Source organism: Hippichthys cyanospilos, chromosome 15, assembly GCF_059441005.1.
Source record: "Hippichthys cyanospilos isolate Australia breed blue-spotted pipefish chromosome 15, RoL_Hcya_1.0, whole genome shotgun sequence".
Classification (NCBI taxonomy): domain Eukaryota; kingdom Metazoa; phylum Chordata; class Actinopteri; order Syngnathiformes; family Syngnathidae; genus Hippichthys; species Hippichthys cyanospilos.
Window position 1 is genome coordinate 16,779,462 of NC_142383.1, and position 14,119 is coordinate 16,793,580.

The window sequence follows — 14,119 nt, forward strand, 5'->3', positions numbered from 1 at the left end:
CACCCACACTACTACATTTTCCAACCATTCACTCCCATGTATTCACTTACTTATATGAACACACACTCTTCACATACAACACACGCAATTTCCACACTTAATCACAAACTCACACTTCTGTTAATTAACCTTCGTTTTGACATTCTAATCACTCCCATATAATACACTCACATACAAGCGGCCTGAATGAACATCATGTCTTTATACAGATACAATTGAACAGAGCGCTCAGTTATTTACAATAAGACTTCCAAAATGATATTACAAAAAAAAGTGGAATGCAAAACAAAAACAAAAAAAACAAAAAAACACTTCAAATTGAGTGATCTTTTTTTTTTTCTAAGTAATTGTGCAATATTTGTCTGCCTGGTAAGTAAAGACGAGCGTGGCAGTTTTATTCCCTGCGAGACATTGTTGAGAATCCAATTTAAAGATAAAAAATAAAAGTTGACATTCGCTCTATGCTTTTGAAACAAAAACTGTGGTCACTGCACAGTCCAATCCCCTGAAATCAAAGATGGGGGGCGAGGGGCAAAAATGCTCTTTACACAAGATGAGGAGAAAATTAAAACCAATGTAGTCCATCTTTCTGATCAAGAAAAGGGACTTTGGAAGGGGGGGGGGGGGGCGGGTCATAAGAACCCAAGTTGTGTGTCAAAGTGTCCATATTCATGCACACAAAATCAGTCCACACCTTTTGCTTCTTCCTCAGTGATTTCCTACTTTTTCACAGAATGACTTACGCACCCTGAGGACTAACATGGGAGGGATAGACAACAAGGATCGTGGAGGAGGGATCTCTTTGGCTCTGCAAACAAAAACTGGCAACGGGAAAATACTTGAATCAACCTCGCGTTCCGCTAATCTAAATGGTAGCTGTGCTCAACTTGTCATGTAGATGTTGTCCGGTGATGGCGAAAAGGACGCGGGGAGCATATATTTGTTTTGTTTTTGTTTCTTTTTTGACCGAACTAGGTCATTATTTAAAAAAAAAAAAAAAAAGCCAAAGCGGTGTCCCTAACCAGAGCATAATGAGTGTCGTCCAGCAAGCGAGATCAGTGGGTGTGGAAGCCGGCCGTGCCAGCCATGCCGGCCTGGTTGGCTAGCATGGTTCCGTTGACGCCCTGGCCAGGTTCCACCATGGCCCCGTTGCTGACGGCGCCCACGCCGGTCCACCCGGCGCCGGAAGGAAGAGGACTGAAAACACAAGCAAAAATCACATTACGTACGCAAGTTGTAGGAAGCAAGACAGTTTAAGAGCTTCTCAAGCCCAATATGTTATGTAGATGAAATACTCTTGTGAAATATTACATTATTAGTTGGTTGAATCTTGATTGCACAATATTTATATATTGGATTCAAATCATTTTCTACATTTACAATTCATGCAGTATTTTTTTTATTTTATACATTCTATAAACAAGGATCGTGGATCATGATGTTTGTTGCTTGTTGGTGGGATAACAGCGACCTGACCATTCAGACTGAAGTCCCATGATAAAAGATTGGCTATGGATCGCTTTCAGAACCACAAAGGGGCCTGGGTTGCATTAGAAAAGAAAAGAAATCAAAACCGGCTCTGCGACCTTCAAACTGGCATCAAAGGCTCAGATTTTGGTCGCATACGGAATTGTGTCATTTCCAACAGCTATCTGAACGTAGCCAAAGGAGTAAAGGAGTCAAATGAGCACTCACTTGTAGCACTGCTGATCCCAGCTCTGTCCGTAGACGCCATAGCTGGGCACCTGCCATCCATTGGGCACGTACTGGCCCATCTGCTGCGTGTTGCCGTACCACTGCCCCCACTGGTTGTAGGGCTGCGCCGCGAAGCTCACCGTGCTTTGAGGCAACTGGACCTGCTGGATGGGACTGACCATGTCCGTGGTCTCTTTGCCCCAGTAGCACTTGACCACAAAGCCCTCCACCGACGTGCCGTTGACAGAAACGATGGCGTGGGCTGCGGCCTCGTGCGAGTTGAACCTGGGCGATCAAGAATCACGCTTGTGAAAATGATGCAGATGGCCTATGTGGCCAAAAACATTACTGCTAAATGTTTCAGAAAATCTATCTATCTATTTGACCACCTCCTTCCCTTTTTTTTGTTGTTAAATAGTGATTGCAATTCAATATAGGCTTCGTTGGGCGTGAAAACCCAAAACATACTAGATGGCATTGTAGTTACATATGAGAGTCACAAGGTGGCAGCAAAGCACTTCAAACGGTTACGCTGATGAATTTGTGCCTCTTTTAACCATATCAAGTCAATGAAATTATTTAACACACTTTAACAATAATTTACCTGCATAAGGCACTTATCAAATTCAAGACTCACCTCACAAACGAGTAGCCCTTGTCTGGGAAAACACGGATTTCCATGATTTGTCCGAAAGGCGAGAAGGTCTGTCTCATTATTTGCTCTGCAAAGAGAAAAAGTTTGAGTGTTAATACCAAAATCCTTGTGCAATATTTTGATCGTTTTTGGATCGTTTTCTTTCTCATCATTCTTGCAATATTTTAGCCACGGGATGGCACACCCCTGGTAGTGATTACTAAGTGGTCGTGCCATGTTGAATTTTGACATGTCACCCATCTGCGTGAAATTTCAGTGTATTTTCAAAGCTTGCCATTTGATGTGAAATGCCTTTGAAATAACAGGCAAAGGATTGGACAAAATATTGTACAATATTCAAGTTGGGCCAGGTAAAAAAAAATGGGACAAAGCTCACCCATTTCAATTCTACTTTTTTATTCCTGTTTACAAATTAGCTTCACTGAACGATGCTGATTTTGATGACACTACTCACCAGTGAGACCCGCTGTGACTCCACCACAGTAGACGGTGCAGTTAGTGGGACTGGACTGGCTCACCACCTCGTCGAAGGACAGCTGCTTCGTGTTGCTCGCTGCCAGACACAACATGTCGCTGACTTTCTTTTGACTCAATCGATTTCAATTCAACAACTTTCAACAAAAGTTGGATCCTCTCATTCTACAGAAACGTACTTTCATTGGTGGTTTTGGGTGTAGGCTTCCGTGTGGCCCAGTTGGTCCTGATCTGCCTTCCTCCCAGCCACTGGCCTCCCATCTGCTGGATGGCGTTCTCAGCGTCCTGAACACAACAACTACGTCAAGCCGGCGGCGCCGCGGGTCGTCCGCCTTTTGCGGATGGCGCGCTCACCCATTTGTTGAAGAATGACACAAAGCCGTAGCCTTTGGACTTGCCGGTGGCCATGTCCTTAACCACCCGACAATCACTGCAGACAAAAGCGCACATAAGCACAAAGCAACACTGGGTTTCTTTGAAATTTAGGAACAAATTAACTGGAACATGAAGCGACTGGCAGGAACTTAAATATTTTATGTTTATGCCTTTATTTTGCTAAGAGCAAATTAACAGAAAACTTGAAGTGGCTAACAGCTAAGATGTGCTATACTGACCTCTTTACAAGACTCCATGTTTTGATTTTGCAAAGTTTTATTTGAAAGCGCATTAGATTACAGAAGTGGAAATGCACAACACTTGACTTACGAGATTTTCCCAAAGGGACCGAAAGCCGCCTTGATGTCATCTGTGGTGATCTCAGGGCTTAGATCGCCAACAAAAACATGGAAGTGACCTAAAACACCATTTTTCACATTTATGAAGCAACCACAAATAGGATTTTGCAACAAAATGTATGTCAAAATGTAGAAAATCAACTATGTGATTCAAAAACGTAATCCACAAAGATATGCTTAAAAACATTTCAACATAGTTTAGAGTTGTCGTGTATACTTCTTTCTTTTAATTTGGATTCATTTTTAAGTACATTCTTGAACAAAATGTTGCCATCTTTTTGCGTGTTTGTTTACACATACTGCTGGTGTCTTTCTTTTGGCTGGTCGGCGTGGTGGCCCAGTTGACCTTGACTTCCTGCAAAGAGACACAACATGACGAGAGAGCGCGTGTGAGACCTTCTCAGGGAGCTTGTGTTCTCATTAGACCACTTGTCACACACCACTTTTACTTCTATTCGCTGATTTTGAGGTTGTTGTCTTTAATGTGGTGCCTTCTGTTCGTCATCATTACACACCACTGCTCATTTTTATAATGGTACATACCTTTTCATAAAGACACTGTAAGAATTTAATAATGGGATATATCAAGATGTCACACCCTCATAAATCAGGAAAAATGTCAAGTGAAAAATCTTTGGAGCAAAAACTGAAGGAAGTAAGGTCCAAATAACAAGGGACTTACAAACAAGTGAATTTTACGAACTTGTTCTACTCCTCAAACGCTCCTTCAATACCTGTTGAGGAATAGAATATTTTCAACTGAATGTTTTGCCTTGCTACAAGTGTGGCGTTTAGTGGAAAAAAGGTAGTACAGCAAATCAAGAGAAGACAAAACACACACACCAGTCAAATTGGCAGAAGAGCATCATCCTCCTTTAGCCTCCGCCCAGTAAAATAAAACACTTTGAGGATTTTAAGCTTTCAAATATTTTTCTTTACAAGTCAAGATCGGATCACCCGGCCCGGTCTGAGAGGTCCCCGCCGAAGGAGATAAGATCGCTTACCTTACCCAGAATTTTCCGACCGTTCATGGCCGCAATGGTGGCCATGGCATGTCTATGCTCATAGAATTCCACAAAGCAGTAGGGATCGTGACCCGCCGTCTGGAGAGAAGAAAGAGAAAAAAATGTAGATGCTAACGTTCCGCTTCTCAATCATTGATGGTGGGAAATATTTTTTCAGCCAAGTACACGCAAAGTATTTTTTAATAATAACGTGCTGCACCATCCAGGGACATTTATAGATGTACAGTAGCTCTATCAGGTAGAATCTTGTAGCCCCATATTTTAGTTTTAAGTTCCTAATGACAATGCACATCCGCATAAAACGTAACAAAAGGCATACAATGTTTTCCAAATTAGTTTCTCTATTAAAATTTTACAATACTTTGCCTCATATTCCAATGAATATGCTCTTACTTTTAAAAGGAAAAAATGTACCGTTTCTGTCATGGCATCGAAAAGCATTTTATTTGCTGATAACGGCAGAAACCCTCCTAAGATCTCACGTATTCTAAATGAGTACCTAAATGTGAAATGGCCAAATAATTGAGCCGTCCTTTCGTTAACAAACTCTTTGCCTGCTGTCATTTCAACAACCTAATTCAACGCTTCATTGAAAATGCAAAAAAAAAGTCCATTTGAGAACAAATAATGGTCGTTTTTGAAACAAGGAAACTTTATTCATTAAGTCTCACAGCACAACTAAAACAAAGTAACAAAAATATATACTGTATAGTGTAATGTCGCTCTTGTCTATATTTATTCAAAGTTACTTTGTGTGTAATCTGAGCTCATTTTGTTTATGAATGAAAAAAAGTGAATGAATACACAGGGTAATTGTACCTCCTGCCATCTAGCAGAACAAGAGTTAATTGTTCGGCCTGTCACTACACGTCACTGCCATAGATAGATGAACAAAGAAACATTATTTACTGTAAATAAAAAAAAATTCGGGCCAATCAAAAGAAATCAGAAGGGTTCCCATTGCATACGTATTAATCTCACGACGCGAATGTCGCAATGCATCATATTTTTCTTACGGAAAAAATAGGAGTCTCTTCAAGGTGCAGTGTTTATTCAAGAGGACAACATACCCTTGCGACAAGTTTTAGCACAGTGTCAATTACACTCACTATGAGGAAGTACTGTCTTTTTTCCCTTCATCTGGATCAACAGTTTCAACGCAGCGAAAGTAGTCCACATTTGAAAAAAAGAATAGGGTACTTGAGATAAAAATCATAAAGGTGAACTTACATCTACGATCATTTTACAACTCTTGCAGGGTCCGATCTGGCCAAATAACTCCAGGATAAGGGCTTCCGTCACATCCCGCGAGAGGTTCCCCACGTACCTGCATAAACAAGAGGATAAAGTTAGATGGAAATGGCAATTTTTTTTTCACTTGTTAATAATGAGAATGATTAGATCTACAATTGACCAGTCAGAAAAACAAAGGAGTGGTAAAATGATTTGTAATCATTATTTTTAGGGTGGTGTTTTATGTTGTCCTGAGACCTAGCCTATTGAGTGGTCTCCACTAGTTTTTGGTCAATATTTTTGACTCGTTTGAGCCACCCTACTAAATCCTAATGTGCTCAGTGGAGGACACCCCGGCCTTTCCAATGATGTGTTGCATTTGTGTGTGATGGAATTCACTTGGATGTCTTGCTGAGAAGAAATTGACACAACATAGGACACAAATTATTATGTCTGATGAAGATATGACGAGTTTAATTTGATCATTTCATTCATTTGTTTTGAATGGAGTTGAGAGTTTTACACATCAATAGAGTTAATATTCTTGAGGTTAGTTCTTTTTAGAGAAAATTTGCTATTCGCGGCGGGTGTTGCTCGTGGGTCCCTATCCCCCGCGAATGGTGAGTCTTTATCGCGGTCAATACTTTTATTTTGACCTGAACTTACCTCATGCGCCTAGCTTTTAAAATAGCAACGAGCTAATCTTAAAACCAGGAAATGCAGTTCAGGCAGCCGGCCGGTTTTTCCTCGTGGGAAACTCTCAACCGTCAAGTATGAATATGAAAATAACCGCGGCACACACGAAAGAATAAATAATAACAAGGCCGAAAAAGGAGAAAAATCAAGGCCCCCAAAGCTCGATTTTAATTGGTCGCTTATTGAAATTAGCATGCTAGCGAACAACATTGTCCACGGTACTGGCAAAACGTATAAACTCTTCAACTTATAAATGGGAAAATGATTTTTAAACTACGCTATTTGCGCTGGTTTGTAATTTTTATTAGCCACAGTATACGTTGTGAGTACGCCAGGTGATCGGGTACATTAGCTTCAACGTTACGTGAGCAACACACGCGAGCTAAGCTAACAAGATAAGCGAAGCACACTCACAGGGTTTTGGGCTGGTCATCGTCCATCCTGTTTCAAACTTTGCTGGCCAAGACCGAGTCGCAAACGCGGGGCGGAGGGCAAGTCCACGACCGTCGCGGGCAGCTGCCGGGGACACCGTGTCCGCTTGTGTTTTTGTGGCGCAGTACGAAGACGATAATGCCGCCGAGACTGGGGGCGGGGGGGACAAGCTCGGAACCGAACAATGGAGCAGCCGACAAAGATGGCGGAAAGCGGGGCCCTCGCTTGAACGAACAATGCGCATGCGCGACACTTGACCAAAAAAAAACAAAAACAAATTATGAAATACCGTACTCGTCAATTTCGAACTAAAATATAGCTTTCTCGATAACTTGATCACGTTATCATTTTTATTTAGCCGGGTAAAAAAAGTCAAATGAAATGTATCAATGCGTTTATCGTTTTGGTTGAAACCTTCAAGAGATGAACTGCGTTGAAATAGCCACTGGTGCCCGCCATGCCTATGTGGCGGCCATGTTGGCAAGGGCAACATTCCCTTTAAAGGCAATGCATGGACATTATTATAGGCGTAATTTTCAAATTTCTTGAGCGGACATAATAAGGTTTACTGCATACTTTGCCAATGAACTTACCAGTTCCGCACTTGTTCAGAATACAAGGCAACCTGTTTTTTTTTTTGTTTGTTTGTTTTTGTCGTGCACAAACATAACTTGATGACCCTTTATGAAGGGATATTTTCAATTGGGCTAGCAAATTCTGCAAAAAATAGAACATTTTGTGATAGTAAATGTACAACTTGTAGTCATTTGTCTTGGAATAAATTAAGACTATTATTTGTACACTTTGTAATTAAATGTAATCATTTAACAAATGTCAATGTTTTTTGTGGTTATTCCCCTCTTTGAACGTTGAGCAAACCAGCGGATGATATAAGACAGACCACCATTGAACATTTACAAAATACAAGCAGGAAACTTTGGAAGTGCTATGAAAACATGGTTTATTCTTATTAAATAACTCAAATAAAAAAACCTAGGAAATAAGAAAAAAAAAAGTGCCCCTTCAAAAATCAATCACAAAAGATTGTCTGTTCGTCCAACAACTGTTTCAAACGCAGTCATCTCAGCAGGCAGTTGCGGTCGGTCACCAGCTTCTCCAGCCTCTTGATTTTTCGCTTGTTCTTTGGCATTGTTTTGTCGTACATGCCGTTCTTCAGCAGGTGCTCCTTGCTGTGGTGCACCTGAGCGCCATGCTCCAGCTGGAAGGAACACAGGGCCTTGAGCGGCCTTAGCAGCACCTGCAGTACAACAGGGGGAGAACATGGGCTCGTATGGATAAAAGTTCCTTCCTGTTTGTAGTCATGCTTTAGCGGGGATGCATATTGAACTGCAGAAGACGCCAAAACAAAATTGTCACATAGAATTGACTGGAATTATTGGCACATCATGTGACGTACCTCTTGGAAAATGTCATTGCGTTCTAGGATGGACAGCGCAACGGCAGCGCACTCCAGTGTGGACAAGCAGATGTTGGTGGGCTGCGTACGGATGACGTACTGGCTCAGTAAACTTCTGTTGAGCTGCACCTGAGGGGCAAAAACAGAAAATCACGACAAGGACGGCAAACAGAAACTTATTCCCTACTCTCTTTTTGATTTGCATGGTACAATTAGGTTCAGTGACACCCGCTATAACCCAAACTCACTTTTTGAACAAAAAAGGTGGAGCAACACATTTAGACAGAAAATGTAATGGTACTCTTATTCATATATTCCTAATCCTTTGGGACAGTGACGTGATTACAACCACAGTTTAATTCTTCTCGTATTCACTCCACATACCTGCTTGGGGAGATGCAGCATGCTGTTTTTAAGAAATATATTCTTGGCCTGGCTCCAGGTACCATCAATAAGGATGATGTTATGCATCTTGGTGCCCTCTTCAGGGCGCTGCACCAACTCCTCGAGGTTGTGAGAGTTGGGGCCCGGGTACAGGATCAGAGTCCGGCTGTCCTGGCACACTTCGGCCAGCTCTGGGTTCCTAAGAGACAAGGGTCAGAGTAAAGCGCTTTGAGTACGTGAGGTATAAAAGTGTTATACCTGTAAAAGCCTGAATTTCCGTAAAACTCAAATTTCCCTAAGTCAAAACATACAAATTATATAACACAAACAATGTTGGAAGGTTTTCAGATGTGTTTAATTCACAGTTATTGCTCTCCAGGTTCCACACTAATGGGATAACAGAATAAAGGCTGGATCTACTGTTGGGAGTTCTAATTCCTCAATTTTTGCTGGATCTCTGTGTGAAAAAGTTGCAAGTTGATGCTTACTTTGCTTCGTTAAAGCGCCTCCCGATAATCACGTTGCACTTTCCTGGTGGTAAACAAGCGGCGAGAAGAGGTACAGTGCGAAGAACTCTGCTCTCCTGAAAGTAATGCAAATGTTGCTAACCAAAAAGGCAGAACATATTGAAACATTAAAACAACCTCTCACTGGCTAAAAATAAGATGATATAGTAAGGGAAAAAAAAACTCACCAGAGATACCGACTTTCAAATGAACCGGTGTGTGTAAATGACAACAGATGTGTTTTTGAGTTTGAAATCTGGTTCAAGAATCATTCCCATTATTGATATAGTTTAGCGGGGTAGTATGACAGAAAACAGAAAGAATAACAGAACATAAAGTGTAATTTTACAGGAAATATGTATTAGCATAAATATTTTACTCTCTGAAATGATCTAAGTTTTAATTGTCCAAGGCATTGGTGGTATCTATTCTTAGTATCGGTGACTACTCCAGACCTGAGAACTCTTACTTGTATCGGAACATTTCTAGGAATAATGGAGGTATAGGGCTCACCTCTGCAGGGTGCTGGACGATGTAGAGACATGTGGACACGTCCAGAGGTTGTGCGGGTAGAAATGGACACAGACACACCTTCTGAGGACGACTGCATGATGGGAGGAGGAAAAATCATTCATTCGCCATTTCTTCTCCTTTCACGATTACAGCAAACACATGGTTGAATGTTGTTGTTATTTTCCCGCGTTAAGAGCAAAAAAACAAGCCAATGGCGTGTTTGCTTTGCCAGGCTTGGCGGGGATGGTGGTCTCCAGTCGCTTAGCATTAGCTTAGCACCCTGCGCTCAGTGACATAATTCTGCTCACCGGCACCGTAAACACGTCGGTCTTCGCTCGCTAACCTCGACCGGCAGCGCCGCCAGGTCGCCGAACGCGTCGTCCAAGCAGTCGTCGTCACTCGAGGGGTCGTCGTCGTCTTTCCCCGGGGAGCGCGGCGGGGTGGAGACTTGCTCCATCGCGCTCATGTGGAGCTAGCAACAACCAAGCGCAGAGCTAGCTAGCTTCAAGCTAGCCAGGGCCTAGCTAGAATCACTTCCACTCCCTCAGTTGATTTTACTCCGAGGTAAAATCAAGAAAGGTCGCTAAAGTTCTCCAACTCTGGACTTGTGAAGGCTATTGAGACTTTTATTTTTTTTTATCAAGCCTGCATATATAAACTTGATTTGATGAAATAAATACACATTCACGCTAATTTGTTCACTATAATATTCCAGTGTCATGCTTGGCCAGGTGTGTCCAAACATTTTGTGAAAATTCACATTTTTATTGTTCGTGTTTTGTAATACATGAATGTAACTTCAAGGAAGTTGTCAACCAGAGTTTGGTTAGTCACCAGGATTAAAAAAAAATGCATTCCAAGCCTAACGAAGCTTGAGGCATCACAAATGAGGTTGTAAGCCACCGCTCGGGCTATAGGAAGTGACGTCATAGCATATTAAACTACTTCATACCTACTACATATATCACCGGTATCAAACCTAAGGACCGTGGGCCAGATCCGGCCCGCCACTTCATTTCAAGTGGCCCACAAAAGCAAATGGTCATTTATCTCTTTTCATAAACACAAGTTTTCTAATTAAAAATAGTCATTTTAAAAACATGGCGCTAAAGAATGATACAATTTGTTTTGGCCGGCTTCATTGGCGAAGTAGTCAGATGATCTTGTTTTTCCGGATGAACCTTTTCTGACTCGGGTGCTTCAGGTGGTGTTTGTGTTAAAGCTACTTCAATGTCCTCTTCCTCGATTGATTTCTCCTTAGTAACATCAGTGGATGTGTTGGCCAGCTGAGGAATACTGGAAGGGAACTGGACCTTGAGATCTTTGTACCCATCATTGCTGGTCTTGACAGGTTCTTTTATCAGGTTCACCTCTGTTTCTTCTCGTTGAGGTTCTGCTTGTTGTTCTTTGCCAGTATACCCATCCTCTGCTGGGGTCAGAGGTGCTAGTGCCAGATTGTCTAGGGGGGATCTAATTTTTCTCCTGGGAGGAGGACATGGTTTTACCTCCTCAGAGTCTTGCGGCTTCATATGTTGATCGGAATCCAACAAAACATCTACGTCCTCTGTAATTACATAATCATCATCCATGCCGTCCCACTCAGGCTCAGAAGAGGTCTCAAAGGTAGCTGTGGGATTTTCTGGGACTCTGGTTTCAATCGGATCCGTTACTGTACCGTCTTTCGTAGTTGACGGGCTGTCATCTTCATGTGAGACAACAAAAGCCTTGACGTCACATGGAGAAGAACTGGCACTTGATCGAAAGAAATCTGTAATTTCCTCCTCAGAGTTTGGCATTTCACCTTCGGGGGGCGTGGAGGGAAAATCAGCAAAATCGTGGGGTAAAAGTAGAGGTGCATCCTCAAGAACTGGTTGCACCTCCATCACAGGTGTCTCATCTATGAGAACGTATTTCTCCAGGTAGCCTCTCGCTTCTCGATCCGAATGTCTGCTGTGGAACGACTTTTCCGAGGCCAGGCTTTCTGCGTCATCTTCCTTTTTCTGACTTCCAGTTGCCTCCTCATACAGGTCATCGTACAGGAAGGCCATGGCTTTGGGTTCCTCTAACAAAACCGGGTCAATAATCTTAGGAGGCCCTTCGGGTAGAAATACCGGAGTCAAGACATCCTCTCGGCTTCCAAACAACGTTGATCCATTGAGTTTAGAAGGAGGTGGAGGGGGTTTGGCCTCTCCAGGCGGATCCTCCCTATCCGGTTGGTCTCTCAAAGGGTAGTCATTGGTACCGCTGTAGAAGAACTCATCAAGAACCTCACTGGTCACTGCCCCGGAACTGATAGCATCTGATCTTTTATGATCCTCATCTGTTGCATTGTCTTCAGCCTGTACTGGTTTCTCTGTGGCAGTCTGGTGGTCAGGAAGTACAAGTTTTGGTGGGACCACGGTGGGACTTCCTGGTGCTTGATCATCAATCAAGGAGAATGCTTCAAAGTAGTCGACATTAGACACAGCTTCCGTTCCTGGGGGCCTTGCCGCGGGAGCTCCTGGAGGGTCCGTGTCACTTGAACCGATCACTGGCGTAGGATGGACTTGTGCAATTGATCCTTCAGAAGTATTTGAGCTCAGCTTGCAATCCTGCTCCAACAAACTGTCACCAGTCTCTTCTGCTTCGTCATCAACTTTGGAAGCAGAGCACTCCTCAAGATAGGACAAGTTGTCCACCATCCCCTTGCTCTCCTCTTCATCCACAGTCGCCAGCTTGTGAGGAACAACAATGTTAAGGATTTCTGAGCCATCAGATACCAAACTAAATAGCCTTTGTTCTTTATCTTGATGAGGAACCCCTTGTTCTTCATCACGTCCGTCGCTTTTCTTTTGTAATGGATCAAGGCCCACTAAGTCCCGCTTCTCTGGGATTTCATCACTTGCCTCTTCCTTTTGTCCTCCACCTTTAGTCTTTTTGCGTCTTGACATCAACGCCTCATCCATAACGAAGATAATACGTCCTGCTGGAGGGCCGGATTCCTTGGCGGGTTCCTCACCTTCGGGTGCCCAGGATGTGGAGCAGCGACTCGGGGTGGTCTCCCAGGCGATTCCGCTGTTCTCACCTTGCATAGTCACCATGGAGAAGGAAGAATCCATAACTAAACACTGCATCTTTGGACGAACGTTGTCATCGTGGACGGCTTTCCGTAAACTGAAAGATAGAACGTAACATTGCCGATGAGGCGTCGGTGCTGCCTTTTTGAGGTACCTCCGCAAGTGTCGAACAAAGTTTGACGTGGTGATGTATAGGTGTGAATTTTTTTCTGACAGAATCTGCTTGTTTGAGTTTTGGAGATGTTGTGGCTAACACAAGTTCTCAATGGCTGGGAAAACCGAGTTTTATAATCCTACCGTTGACTGACGCAACTAAAAGGAAAAACCTCGCAGTAAGGTTGACCAATCATGGCAAGTTTGAGCAACTCAAAACCTGAAGTTCAATTTTCAGGGATAAAAAAGTATTTGGACTCCATACAGTCGATAAAAACAGTTTGCACGTCCGATGATGGAGTCTGAGTCAAATGCCAGGGAGTCTTAGTTGAGTCTAAGTTAACAACAATCCTTAATCACCGGTAAGCTTTTTTTCAGACAATCTGTTTCAGGGCATCTTCTGACCTCTGTAACACACAGATCTCTCTTTTGGGGACTTGACATTGCCCCCCCAAAAAAATCTATCGCATTTAGCCTTTCAGTATAAAATTCTCACCTTTCCTACAAATTTTCTTTGGTTTTAGACATGCTGATAGGTAAATCTAAAATCTCTTTAAGTAGGTAGGGGTTAAATTTGACTCAAAACAGCCAATGTGTACACATGTGTTATAGGGCCTGTAGAAAGGACCTGTTTTGAAGGTTCTCCACTTCATCGGCAGCGTCCCAGTCCGGCTTGGCGACGTCGTCGGGCGTCAAAATTTGCATTTCAATGTCATCATCGTCGTCCCCCGTCAAAGGCTCCATCGTTAAACCTTCCCGATGATGTTTTTGCTCGACTGCTTCTCCCCTGCTCTGCTTGTCACGTCGCAAACACATTCGCTCCAGTTTTCCTGCTCAGCGTAATCTTGAAATAGAAAACCGGTCTTCCAGTGTTTCACGCGAGGCATTCGCTACATGTCGGACGTGACTCGAGCCCGGGACTTATTTTGTCAATTGACCTTTCGATAAAAACAACCACCCACCACAAACATCTTAGTTGACAAATTCAGGATGTTGAAAGGTAACTTAAGTAGTGTTTTTCATAGCTGAGTATTTTTCTTCTTCATTTTATTTAAAAAAAAAGCATATAGCTGACCACAAATCAAAATGTAAAATTTCTAGTTTCAATCTTAAAATTGCTTTGTAAGTGAGTACACCTGGTAAGAT

The 14,119-nt window shown here is 42.7% G+C and overlaps 3 protein-coding genes across 3 annotated transcripts; all 3 read right to left on the minus strand.

Moving 5' to 3' along the window:
* Nucleotides 1-182: 182 nt before the first annotated feature.
* Nucleotides 183-7,168, minus strand: LOC148411979 (cytotoxic granule associated RNA binding protein TIA1-like). The gene is made up of 11 exons (XM_088434931.1): nt 6,927-7,168; nt 5,814-5,910; nt 4,563-4,661; nt 3,859-3,913; nt 3,530-3,617; nt 3,179-3,254; nt 3,004-3,109; nt 2,805-2,903; nt 2,333-2,417; nt 1,696-1,980; nt 183-1,197 (listed from the first exon to the last, which is right to left on the minus strand). Exons 1-11 carry the CDS (start codon nt 6,950-6,952, stop codon nt 1,056-1,058), a joined length of 1,158 nt encoding a protein of 385 aa, XP_088291057.1. The 5' UTR covers nt 6,953-7,168; the 3' UTR covers nt 183-1,055.
* A 720-nt stretch (nt 7,169-7,888) lies between these two features.
* On the minus strand, nt 7,889-10,230 carry dtwd2 (DTW motif tRNA-uridine aminocarboxypropyltransferase 2). The gene is made up of 6 exons (XM_088434932.1): nt 10,073-10,230; nt 9,765-9,855; nt 9,234-9,328; nt 8,746-8,944; nt 8,362-8,490; nt 7,889-8,202 (listed from the first exon to the last, which is right to left on the minus strand). Exons 1-6 carry the CDS (start codon nt 10,228-10,230, stop codon nt 8,023-8,025), a joined length of 852 nt encoding a protein of 283 aa, XP_088291058.1. The 3' UTR covers nt 7,889-8,022.
* Nucleotides 10,231-10,361: 131 nt separating this feature from the next.
* LOC148411981 (uncharacterized) lies at nt 10,362-13,768 on the minus strand. The gene is made up of 2 exons (XM_088434926.1): nt 13,602-13,768; nt 10,362-12,917 (listed from the first exon to the last, which is right to left on the minus strand). The coding sequence occupies exons 1-2, from the start codon at nt 13,715-13,717 to the stop codon at nt 10,871-10,873; spliced, it is 2,163 nt and encodes a 720-aa protein (XP_088291052.1). The 5' UTR covers nt 13,718-13,768; the 3' UTR covers nt 10,362-10,870.
* Between the last annotated feature and the right edge of the window lie 351 nt (nt 13,769-14,119).

Coding starts and splice junctions, on each gene's coding strand:
- LOC148411979 (XM_088434931.1), bottom strand. CDS start 6,952: ATGGACGATGACCAGCCCAAAACCCT. Junction 5,911..6,926: donor GATGACCAGCCCAAAACCCT/GTGAGTGTGCTT, acceptor TTGTTTATGCAG/GTACGTGGGGAACCTCTCGC. Junction 2,904..3,003: donor ACCCAAAACCACCAATGAAA/GTACGTTTCTGT, acceptor TGTGTCTGGCAG/CGAGCAACACGAAGCAGCTG.
- dtwd2 (XM_088434932.1), bottom strand. CDS start 10,230: ATGAGCGCGATGGAGCAAGTCTCCACCCCGCCGCGCTCCCCGGGGAAA. Junction 8,945..9,233: donor AGGCGCTTTAACGAAGCAAA/GTAAGCATCAAC, acceptor CTTGTCTCTTAG/GAACCCAGAGCTGGCCGAAG. Junction 8,203..8,361: donor GCAATGACATTTTCCAAGAG/GTACGTCACATG, acceptor GTTGTACTGCAG/GTGCTGCTAAGGCCGCTCAA.
- LOC148411981 (XM_088434926.1), bottom strand. CDS start 13,717: ATGGAGCCTTTGACGGGGGACGACGATGATGACATTGAAATGCAAATT. Junction 12,918..13,601: donor GTGGAGAACCTTCAAAACAG/GTCCTTTCTACA, acceptor TCTATCTTTCAG/TTTACGGAAAGCCGTCCACG.